Source organism: Canis lupus, chromosome 6 (genome assembly GCF_048164855.1).
Source record: "Canis lupus baileyi chromosome 6, mCanLup2.hap1, whole genome shotgun sequence".
In the NCBI taxonomy this organism is placed as follows: Eukaryota; Metazoa; Chordata; class Mammalia; order Carnivora; family Canidae; genus Canis; species Canis lupus.
The window spans coordinates 19,122,087-19,134,991 of record NC_132843.1 but is presented as its reverse complement, the minus strand read 5'-3'; the positions used below and the strand labels follow the sequence as shown (position 1 = coordinate 19,134,991).

General features: G+C 38.3%; 1 protein-coding gene across 1 annotated transcript in view; it reads right to left on the bottom strand.

Annotated features, from left to right (window-relative positions):
- Positions 1 to 4,162: 4,162 nt before the first annotated feature.
- Positions 4,163 to 12,905, bottom strand: part of TAF4B (TATA-box binding protein associated factor 4b) — a 125,570-nt gene continuing 116,827 nt past the window's right edge. Inside the window, exon 15 of the mRNA XM_072829100.1 lies at positions 4,163 to 5,661. Coding sequence (XP_072685201.1) covers positions 5,494 to 5,661 — 168 coding nt within the window. The 3' untranslated portion in view covers positions 4,163 to 5,493. The remainder of the gene's footprint in view (positions 5,662 to 12,905) is intronic.

Below are 12,905 nucleotides of genomic sequence, written 5' to 3'. Positions count from 1 at the left end.
TAATAGCCAAGATGAGATCATACTGGAGTAGGCCCTAAATCCAATGACTAGGTGGTTTGGTTTTTTTTTTTTTTTTTTTAAGATTTATTTATTCATGAGAGACACACATAGAGAGAGAGGCAGAGACACAGGCAGAGGGAGAAGCAGGCTCCATGCAGGGAGCTCGATATGGGACTTGATCCCGGGTCTCCAGGATCATATCCTGAGCTGAAGGCAGATGCTCAACCGCTGAGCCACCCAGGCATCCTGACTAGACACTAGGTGTCTTTATAAAAGGGAAAGGACACAGAAGATACAGAGGCCATGTGAGGATGGAAGCAGACACTGGCTTTCTGCTGCAGTCAAGGAACATCAAAGCCACAGGTAGCTGTAAAGGCAAGGAAAGTTCTCTCCTAGAGCCCATGGAGGGAACCTGGCCCTTCCAACACCTTGACTTTAGACTTCTGGACTCCAGAACTATAAGAAAATCTGTTTCTGTTGCTTGAAGCCACTCAGTTTGTGGAAATTTATTATGTCAGTCCTAAGAAATGTTTATAGCTCACTACAGCTCAATAGTGATGCTTGAATTGTTCTTTGGGGTCTAGCCCAGTATTACCCACTTTTTGATACTGGCAAAAGGCACAGAAATAATACAATGTACCACTTACTCAGTTGTCTTTCTCTCCTCTGTGTTAGAGGTGACCACTGTCTACTTCTATAGGAATTAACATTGCTGAGAAGTACCCAGTGAGATATTCATATTGCCACCTGCTGGTTTAAAGGTTCTTTGAAGACCACTCTGTAATAATAACTTCATACTTCTATTCAGGGAAGTGGAGGCCTAAGAAGATTTCATGAGGAAGCCAACCTTCCCCTCATCTTCAGACCAAGCCATCACTAAAATTACAAACAGGAGTTATCAATCTAATAGACTAAACGTTATGGGTAGCATTTCTATACTAGCTTTCAATGTGCTAATGAGTAGCTTACATAGAATTATGGCAGTTCTTCCATGTTACCTCATCATGTAGAAGGCCAGTGCAAGCAATGATGAGATTAAAAGGGTACTTCATTTCACCCTTAAGGATAACAAATTAAAATAGTTTTAAACAAATCCAAATGCTGTATGAGGAAATGAGAAACATGGCCTCAATATTGTTTTGAAGGACTTCAAAAGCAATGTTTTATTCTCCTAGTTGTGTTTTCTTCTCATTTTCTCCCAGCATTTCCAGTGTTATGTAGGAAAGGACACAAAGCTGGATCAATAGTACAACCTAAAACATCTACAGATTTAGCATGGGAAAAAAAATAGCATAGTGTAGGAAAAAAAAGGAAGTGAGGTGCCTGGGTGGCTTGGTCAGTGGGTGGTTGGCTCTCATCATGATCTTGAGGTCCTGGGATTGAACCCCAAGTAGAACTCTGTGCTCAGTGGGAGTCTGCTTGGCAATTCTTTTCTTCTGCTCCTACCCCCACTCGTGCTGGCTCTCCTTGTCTCTCTAGAATAAATCATTTTTTAAAAAATAAGAAGAAAAGCACCAAAAATATTAATAGTGTTTTCATTTTCCTTATAGTCTTTTATTTTCCAGATGAGGAAACAAAGGCGTAGAGAAGTTAAATAATTGGCCCAAGGTCACACAACTGGTAAGAGGCAAGCCTGAGACTGGCACCAGGCAATGTTGCCTTAATACCACCTACAATAAGAAAACTTAGGTGTCAATCTGGCATTATTCCTTTAAAGGAGGAGAATTGCTATTAAAATTGTTCTCATTGTTAGAAGTCTTACAATGAGTTCCTAGGGAGTATTTTCTTCCCAGAAATACTCAATGTGCTAGGTCTCCATAAAGTCTGAACCTCTTACTGTTCACCTTCCTGTCAGTGTTCAAGTACATGGTGGTGAACTGTAGGCTGCTTGCCTGCATGACAGGCTCTTAATGTTTCCCAAAAGAAAAATATGGCAGAAGAAATTCTCCTGAGGACCAATTTTCAACTTGTGAAGCAACTTCAGTAAAAACGCAAATGCACTACAACTGAAATGCATATGAAAATACTCAAAAGTAGTTAAAAAGTCAGAGAAAAAGATACTGATGTAAATCATACCTACATAAAAAAAAAAAAAAAAGTCATTTCTGTTCAGGGAGGAATATCAAAGTGCCTGAAAAGCTAACAGTGCTAACAGTAAAATAAAAAAACTAGCTACTAGGTCATGTATAAACATATGACATATTATACTTTTATTTCATGCAGAATCACTGAGTCCTGTTGAGGTTAGACTTTTAAAAACATAAGCTGCTTCATTATACAACTAGGGATGGACATAAAGTCCACCTTAATCGGCCTGAGATCTTGGTTCCAAATTTTTCTAAATATGCACTAACATGACTTGTGTTCTTTACTGCAACCAAGACATAATTAGTATAAATGGCCTTAATTCTAAATAAAGCTTTGCCAAAATTCTAACGAAACAAACTTTAGCTCAAATGCAGGTTATAAGAAATGTAGGCCTAGGGGATCCCTGGGTGGCGCAGCGGTTTAGCGCCTGCCTTTGGCCCAGGGTGCGATCCTGGAGACCCGGGATCGAATCCCACGTTGGGCTCCCGGTGCATGGAGCCTGCTCCTCCCTCTGCCTGTGTCTCTGTCTCTGTCTCTCTCTCTCTGTGACTATCATAAATTAAAAAAAAATAAATAAATAAATAAAAGAAAGAAAGAAAGCCTTTAAAAAAAAAAAAGAAAAAAGAAATGTAGGCCTGAAAAGAATGTTAAATGTTGCTCTTTTTTTAGAAGAATCTTAAAGATACTCAAGAAGGAATAATTTAAAAGTTCAGTCACATTAAAAGTAAATGGATGAAATATGGGTGAATTTTATATATAAAATATATATTTATAAAATATAAATATATAAAAATATATATGCCCTTCAATAGGGCAGCCTGGGTGGCTCAGTGGTTTAGCACCGCCTTCAGCCCAGGGCGTGATTCTGGAGATCCAGGATCAAGTCCCACGTCGGGTTCCCTGCATGGGGCCTGCTTCTCCTTCTGCCTGTGTCTCTGCCTTTGTGTGTGTGTGTGTGTGTGTGTGTGTGTGTGTGTGTGTATCTCATGAATAAATATTTTAAAAAATAAAATATATTTCAATAAAGTTGCTAAGAAAAAAAAAAGATAAGAGACTTTCCAGTACTTTACTCTTATTGTTCATCACCCAAGATAAATACTGAAAGGCAATACTTAAAGGGTTCAGATGTGGGAAGGTAAACTTATGCCGTTATATCTAAAGTGAATAGGCACTGGATAGCCCCAATGGATTACCATATACTTTATGATTCCAGATCTTCTGATTTCTCAAAAGAAGTGGAAATATAGATTTTTGTAAATTAAAACATGGGCAACACTGTATGAGTCACAGAGAATGCATTTATAGATCAAATCTACCCCAAGGCCACCATTTTGCAAACTGAGCGGAAGAATAGTTTGGATACACTGTATTTGTTCTTTTGTGTGTAAGATATATTTCATGACACAAAGCTTAAAAATATATATTAAAAATAAATCTTGAAAAAGAATACTTTAGTAAGAAAATCCTGGTGGGCCAAGAAAAGCTTTTGTAATAAATATACTTAGCTTTCTTTGTGAGTCAAATAGCATGCAAATTCACAACTATTTCAAAGAAAGTGATACAGTAACTTGGATTTGAAGTTAGGTTCTGCAATCCAAATGCTGATACTCCAATGTAAGTAAGTAACAATCAGAGCCAAGAAAGATCTGCTGCCCAACCCCAGCTGTGGGGGCCTACTACTAAAGATACTGGTTTTCAAAGTCAGGGACTGACCAAAGTTATTCTTATAATAAAATAATTATTTTAATGAAGTATTTGAAATAATTTTAAACATCTGATCAATAAGATTATACACAAATATGGGAATATGCTGCACTTTACAAAAAAATAAAGCTAAGCATTTAAATATACAAAAACAACTTTAGGTATAGATCTCTTCTGAAAGTATTCTTTTTAACATATACATAATTTATAGCATTTTACATAATAACTGCTGAAACAAAAAATGTGGCCAATTTAACATTTATTACCATAGAGAATATGGCCGTACAGTCCCGATGGGAAGAATAGGATGAGGAGTAACATACTGGAGGTGTGTTTATTTCCCCTGAATTCTTTTCTTAAAAAGCACAGCTTTCTTGTTTTTTTTTTTTTTTTTACAACCTTACCGGAGGATTTACTGGTTCTTTCTGTATGTGATTCTAAATACAGCTACTACTTTTCACCAGCTATGTGCCACAAACGTAGAATTAAAAAAAACAAACAAACAAGTTTGCTTTACAAAACATCAGGTTCCTCCTCCGATGAATATATATATATTTCACATATATATATGACATGCTTCTCAAAATACATTTAGAGAAAAGATCTCCAACAATGAGATGCTGACCTTACCTTTTGAGTACTGAATCCAAAATGGAGTCCTATTGTTAAAAATTTCTAATCATCAATTAGGATTTTTGAAATGCAACAAGATGCTTAAAACTTGCAGTAACGAAAAAGATTTTACAAAACTATCCTTCTTGAGGTTTAAAACAATACACAAAAGAAAAAAAAATAACTTCTTCCTTTTGAAATACTGCAAATTTGAAAATGTTTGATACATTTTCCTTTTTGGTTGGACTGTGATTTTTGTCCTGTCAACAAAATGCGTACCAGCTGCATTGGCATTCCAATTCCACCACTGGAATGGAGGGAGCATGCACAGCACACTTCAAGCTCTGGGATTCCATTTTCACTCTCCCCTCCTCAGGGTGATGCAATGTCCCTTCATTCCTTCCAATACTTCCCACCTTTTCCAGTTTTCAGTGAGGTATATCAGCAGCTCCCGTTTTACAGTTTCCCTGACAAAGATGTCCCCTCACTCGGTTATCAGAAGCAGCATATGGCACACACTATCCCCATCTGTCTCAGTTTTGACAACATTGGGACGCAGCTGACCAGTCACCACAGACTGTACTCTGTGGCTTGTCACCTGCAACTACAGAAGGTGACTGTCACAATTAGCTAGGCGGCTTCTGATCCCAGCCCAGAAAACCTAAGACAGGTTTAGCAGAGGATGAAATACAGTTTGCTTGGTAAGCAGTGATTCTTCCTTTCCTTCCCTGCATCTTAATGCAGGCTGTATTAGGGAAAGTCACCTCACCTGTTAACAGTTTGGCAAATGAAACAGGTGGTATCAAACAGGGCCTTAACTTGCTGTAATTAAATGCACAGGTAGACAGAAACCTATGCCTGTATAAACTGTATTTCATTAACCAATTTCCAGAAGACAAAGTTGAATTCTAATCATTAAGAACCCCATGGGATGTATAAGTAAGATTTAATAAAAGTTTATAACTGTAAACAATGGTGTTCCCTATTAGTGATTATTTTCCAGAAACTGAAATTTCAGGAGAGTGCAACAATGCTCTTTATGTCTTCTTTGGCAGTAAACAGCAAGGATCTGGATGGAGAGTGCAGCGGTCACTTCAGAAGGGCAAGGTATAGAGCTCGAGAATACCTCATCTCTCTTTCCTGTTCCATACAGAATATCAAGTCCCTGAGACAAATTCTTGTGATTCTTGGACGAAGCAACTGTTTGGTGGCTGTCAGGCCGGACGTTCCAGAAGCAAGAAGATTGTCTTTTAAGCCCTAAACAGAATAAACGGAGAAAAAAGTTTAAAGTAAGCAATCTTTTATAAAGGGAAAAACGGTCTTCAGAATGGAAGAGCTCACTAGCCTCTGGCTACTGAGTAAGGTGCTAGAAAGAATACAAGATGCAGCAGGCTCAATCCTGTCCCCCAGCAACCCCATCTCCTGGGGGAGGCCAACTGCTGCCACACCTAGTTCATGACCTCATTCATTCTCCCTCTCTCTCACCTGGACCATAGCCACAGCCTCTTAACTGATTTCTCCACTCCCAGACTCTACTTCACAACATTCTTTGCTGTGGATTTTGAAGGCCAGACTTTCTTCTTTACAGGTCTTAGACAAAAGTTTTGGGACCTTTGGGAGTGATGGATGTGGTCATTTCAATTGTGGTGATGATTTCATAGGTGTATGTAAAAACCTATCAGACTGTATACTTTAAATGTGTGCAGCCTTTTGTATATCAATTATAAAAATAAAAGAAAAAGTCTTACATGGTTCATATCCCACCATTATGTGGTTCAAATATCTTTGATGGCTCGTTGCTATCCAGAGTAGCTACCTTGAGCACCCATTATATTGACACCTATGTGAATCACCTCCCACACACGATTGCTTTTCTTTCATTTAACATTGCAGCAAGTTACACAGGTGCTGTCTCCATTTATCAAATGAGAAAACTGAGCTTAGGTTAAGAAGCCTGTTCAAAGTCATACAGCAAAACTAAACTGGGACTCAATTTCGAATTTGATCTGAAGTGAGCACGCTTAGTTACTGTGCTATATTATCTACCGCATGAGGTACAACATCACATGGCTTCTCTACAGGCTCTCTTCCCACTCCTTTACAAAACATCTTAACACTGGCCAACAGGTAAAGATAAGCAAAAGGCTATTTAAGACCAATCTACTCATTTTTAAAGAACCCATTTCAAATGGGTCTACTTACCTTACCCCCCAAAAGGAATTCTCACTGTAGCAATTACCTTACATTATACTATAGTAATATGTATAACCTACTACCACTACTACATACCCACTAGATAAGCTTTTAGAAGACAGACTATCAACCAATGTGGCTCTATATATCATTCAAAAATGAACGAAACCCAGTATACCTATACTAAGACAGTTTTCTAAAAATACACATAGCATTTTTTTTTTTTAAGATTCTATTTATTTATTCATGAGAAACACAAGAGAGAGTCAGAGACATAAGCAGAGGGAGAAGCAGGCTCCTCGCAGGGAGCCCAACGTGGGACTTGATCCCCGGGCCCTGGGATCATGCCCTGAGCCAAAGGCAGATGCTCAACCAGCCACCCAGACATCCCTACACATAGTATTAAAAAATATCAGAAGGATTGGAAAGTACAGAATTTTCAGACAAAAGATAATTTTGTAAAAGTGAAATACTTTATTCTCTCCTTTTTAAAAAACACTTTGTTGGGGATCCCTGGGTGGCGCAGTGGTTTAGCGCCTGCCTTTGGCCCAGGGCGTGATCCTGGAGACCCGAGATCGAATCCCACGTCGGGCTCCCGGTTCATGGAGCCTGCTTCTCCCTCTGCCTGTGTCTCTGCCTCTCTCTCTCTCTCTGTGTGACTATCATAAAAATAAATAAAAATTAAAAAGAAAAACAAAAACACTTTGTTTGCAAAAACATGATAGGGTTGGTAGCCCTCTTTTCACCCTCTAAAAGACGCATATAAGGAAAGATATTTACCTAACGTGGGAAGCAAATCTTGTGGTTCCATAACTATATTTATATAACCATCAAATTTTAATTATTCCCTCTACATTTCTGTTTTGTTTTGCTGAAGGAGAAAGAAATCCTTTCTAAGGTCTCCAATAACACCATGGTCCAAACAAGTCAACTTAATTCCATGCATGTTCACAGAATGACTGAGGGGCATGTTATCTGATGGTCAAATAAAATTTCCCTGAAAGATGCTTTGCAATTTGGAGGGAATATGATATCACAATCACATTTCTATACTCATTAGGTAAACTTCAAAAGGGTCCATGAAACAAATTTTGGAAAATCCATATTTTTAGAAAGGACAAAAAGAGGGATACCTAGGTGGCTCAGTCAGTTAAGTGGCTGCCTTTGGCTCAGGTCATGATCTCAGGGTACTGAGATGGAACCTTGCATTAGGCTCTCTGCTCAGTGGGGAGTCTGCTTCAGCCTCTCCCTGCTTGTGCGCTCTCTGTCAAATAAAAAAAATCTTAAACAAACAAACAAACAAAAAAGGACAAAAACAAAACATTACTCTCTGGCTGCACAGTTGCCTGGAGCCCATCTATGGTATAGAGCCAGTCTCTTACCACTTTTGCAAGGTTCTTAATAATGAATGCAGTTTGTACAAATACAAGTGTCAGCCTTTGTAAGTTCGACTAAGCATGGGAGATAAGCACTAGCACATTCCTCTTCCCTGTTAATGTTACCACATAGATGTAATCTTAACTACTGTAAATTATCACCAGCACAGTTTTTTCATGAGATTTTTGCAGAATGGACTGGCCAATTCAGCTTTGTGAAAACTGGATAAAAAATATACATTGGGAAGAGTGTTAATAAAACACATTATGGGCTGTGAGTAGCAATTCTTTTGTATATAGGAGTTATCTATGTAAAACTATAGTACATTTACTTTATTTTTAAACTATAGTACATTTATTTTTTTTAAAGGTTTTTATTTATTTATTCATAGAGACACAGAGAGAGGCAGAGACACAGGCAGAGGGAGAAGCAGGCACCATGCAGAGAGCCCGATGTGGGACTTGATCCAGGGTCTCCAGGATCACGCCCTGGGCTGCAGGTGGCGCTAAACCGCTGCGCCACCAGGGCTGCCCAAACTATAATACATTTAAATAGAGGCACATTTCTTAGCCAAAAAATAGATACAGTACACTAAAGCTGAATTGATAATTGTTTACAAATGTTTTGTACCAAGAGTTTGCCTAAAATCAGTCATTTGGTGTTTTATATGACTTTTGAAATTAAATGGCTAGCTGGATACAGTATGCTTTGGCAATTCCACTTCTATGCAAATACCCAGAACTGTATCATATGTTCACTGAAAAGACATGTATGAGAATGTTTAGCAAGATTATTCATAGTAGTCCAAAACGAGAAACAATCCAAATGCCCATTTAGAATAGATAAGTTGTGGAGTATTCATACAAGTGGAATACTATGCAGCAGTAACAAATTGATAACATGGATGAATATCACAAAAATGCTAAATGAAAGGATCCAAATGTAAAAACACATACAGTTTGATTCCATTTCTATAAAGTTCAGAGCTACAGAAGTCAGGACAAGGGTTCCCCTTGCGGGAGGAGTAGTGACCAGAAGTAGAGAAGAGTGTTATCTGGGGTTCTGGTGATGTTCTCTGTCTTGACTGGAGTATTGTCTACATGAGTGTGCTTGTGCTATGAAAATTCAGTGAGCTTTGATTTGTGTGCTTTTCTGCATCAGTGTTACATTTTAATTAAAAACAAAAAAAAACAAAAAAAAACAAGGTACTTCCAAAAACCCACAAAAACCTTTGTCTAGGTAGGAAATAAAAAAGGGAGCAAAGAGGGAAAAAGAGAAAAGGAAATAAGGCAAAAATGTTAAACCGAAAAAAAAATTAAAGAAACCGAATCATCTGGGTAAAAGAACAAAGGGGTCACAGTTCATGTTTGTCATGTGACAAGCCAAAAGGATTCAGGAGAAAGAGCCATATTACAGCTGCCAGCACGGGGTTGAAAAGAAGGTCATTCCAACAGGATGTAGCAGAGGGCCTGAGGCAATGTTATAAATGAAACAAACCCCAAGGGATATTCAGTAACCCAACAGAAATGTCTTTCATAATTCACAACTTTACAAAGGTGATAGCATCCTCTTCTCCCAAATAGCGACACACTTAAGAAAGTCAATCTTTCTTGAACATGGATACAAATATATAGCATTTTTATCCCTATGCTTATGGTTTGGGGATGCCTACTGTCTGACTTGTCAGTTTCACAATGACCTGGCCAAAATCAGCTACTGCTCAATTATCCATGGTCAAGAGTGGATGGATCATGCACATATAACTTAAAGCCATAAAAACTCAAACCTGCCTTTTCACCATCCGCTTTAATTTTCTCCCACCTCACCAAGTCCCTTTCCCAAAGTTGTTCAGGATTGATTTCTGGTTACATTACATTATCAATGCCAAAGAACACTAATGTGGTTAAGAGACCAGAATTTGTAGGGGGGGGGAGGGGGAAGACCCTGTGACAACATACTATTTCATTCTGAAATAGGGTTATTTCCCCCAATCATCTTTCTACATGAAGATATTCCTTAACTTGGATTCTTCACCTGGATGAAAAGAGGTAAAATGGAAGAGAAAGGTCAAAGAAGATGAAAGAAACAATTCAGTTACCAAGTGCAAAACAGATGTTCTTGAAATCACAATTAGACCTAAATGCTCACATACTCTACTACTGCTAGGTCAATTAAGTTAGCCTTCACTACTCTGTTCAGTTATATTACTGAACAAAGTTTCTTACTTTTATTTTGAGGAACTCTTCTCTAATAAGAAAAAAATGAATGCTGTAAGTTACCAATTTCAGAGAAATAACTCCATTTTAAGAATAACACTAATTAAAAATAACCAGTTATCCGAATTTTTATTCCCTTAAGTCAATGGAATGGGTGCTGTGAAATAAAACCTTTAAAAAGTTTATCTAAGGGCAGCCTGGGTGGCTCAGCGGTTTAGCACCGCCTTCAGCCCAGGGCCTGATCCTGGAGTCCCGGGATCAAGTCCCGCGTCGGGCTCCCTGCATGGAGCCTGCTTCTCCCTCTGCCTGAGTCTCTGCCTCTCTCTCTCTCTCTGTGTGTCTCTCATGAATAAATAAATAAAAATCTTTTTAAAAAAATAAAAAGTTCATCTACGTTTTTTCCCACATTTCCTTAAATTCTATTATTGCCATAGTAACTGAAAAGCAAAAATAACATCCTTATGAGCCCGGGGGCTTCATGAATCCTGCTGAAGTTTGCAGTAACTTTGTATGGGCTTCTTCTAAAAGCTGCCATCCACTGCAACACAGCTTCATGCTGGTTCGCACATTGATACAGTTTAAAAGTTACCTGGGTTACTGGGCATCTATTATGGGCAAGGAACTGTGTTAGGCAGCATATGATAGGAAGATTGAACAGCAGTGAGTACTGGCTGTCTCCTCCATAAGCAACCTCAGACAAATTACTTAAGTTCTCTGTGACTCAGTTTCCTAATCTGGAAAATAGGGAAATAGGGACACTAATAGTAATTATCTCATAGGGTTGTCTTGAGATTTAAATGAGGACAATGCCTGGCATATAGTATACATTCTTAAATGCCAGCACTTCTTATAATAAAGTAATTCATTAGTCATTTGGAAGGTTTGAAGGTTTATAAACAGGAAACAGTATGATTCTAGTTCCAGATCTTTCCTAACATTCCCTAGTTAAAACTAATTATAATAAACTTCCTGCCCATATTTAATTCCTAGCTAACTTAAATAATTTCTCCTACCACATTTACTTTGTTCCTTCCAGTGAAATCTTTGAGTTTTAGTGGAGCTCTGAATGCCTAATGAAAAAAAAAAGACTAATGGGCATTTCAGACATGTGGTAGGTGGACAAAAAAATATATATCCCAGGAAGTTTTTCATAGGCTCCTCCAATCAAATACTGAAGGAGCTTGATGCTTTACAGACCCAACCAGGCTTATCAATACTGTTTCTAGAAGCTAATGTCAACTTCTTCCATTCTATTCCCTGGATCAGAAAACTAACAAAACACAAAGATGTCCCTGAATCCTAATAATTAACTAGAAACAAAAATTGGACATTTTAATAGAGGCAAAGATTCGTCACATTTCTCAGGCCCTGCACCTGATTTTATCTTAACCCCATGTATCATGGCAGCTCTTAATGTGATCACTCAAGTCTTACACTTCAGGGAAGAAACAAGGAATAGACATGGGAACAGGGGGTACAATGAAGACTGGTTCCAGAAAAAAAAAAATCAAGTATCTTTGAAGTCCTGAAAGCAAGGATAAATAAAAGTATCCTGGCAGCATGGCCTTATGTAACAAGAGCAATAAAAATCTATATTAGAAAGACGTGAGCTTCCAGGCCTTTAGGGCAGCACAGAGCAAAAAATACTGAGCTTCAGGACTGAGTGCCCTCTGCTGGTCAACGAGAAGAACTTTTGAAGCAACAGAGCTCCCGCTTTTATCACCTTCATTTTATCCCTTTTTTAGGTCATTTCTGAATATTGACAACCCTACATGTTATATTCTGCCCTAGAATTTTGTTACTTCTACATATCTATTATTCAAAAGTATTTTGTAGAAATAGTATGTTTAAACAGACTGATATGACATGTAATCATGGGCATTTAGTTCTAATTCTAGTTGTGTAATTAGGAGAGATACAAAGAGAAGCCCGGTTCTTATGTGCTAATGACAATCCCCCTTCTTTATCTCCAAAGGAATGCTTTCTTAAAATTCAGACCCCATTGTTTAATTTCCTAATGAAGTCCCCAACTGGATGTATCCTAAATTCCTCATGTTTCAAACCATTATTCTTTTCTCCTCTTTTTTCTTATTTAAAGGAATGGTAATACCATTTACCACCAATGCCCAAGCCAGAAAATTGGGTGTCATCCTCAACTCTTTCTTCCTCTACATTCCATCTGTAACTTATCAGTTCTACCTCCTAACAGTTTCCAAATCATTTGCTGCCTTTTTTTTTTTTTTTTTTTTAGATTTTATTTATTCATGAGAGAGAGAGAGAAGCAGAGATACAGGCAGAGGGAGAAGCAGGCTCCATGAAGGGAGCCCGATGTGGGACTCGATCCCGGGTCTCCAGGATCAGGCCCTGGGCTGAAGGCGGCGCTAAACCACTGAGCCACCTGGGCTGCCCCCATCTGTTTCTTTCTGTATTTTCACTGCCATTATCTCTCGCTTACATTACTTCAACAACCTTCTTAAGCAACTTCCCTAGTTCCAGTATTAATACTGCTCACACTGGAATGGGAATGATCTTTTTGAAATTATAAAGAACCAGATAACACTTGTTTTCCTGCACAAAATGCTCTAGTAGCTAAAAATCTATAGGACCCAGTCCAAGTATCCGAGCATGACATACACAGTCAACCATGAGCATACCAAAAGCTCTACCCAGTCTCATCTTCATTTCCTTCTTTCTGTCCCAAACTACTAAGCATGC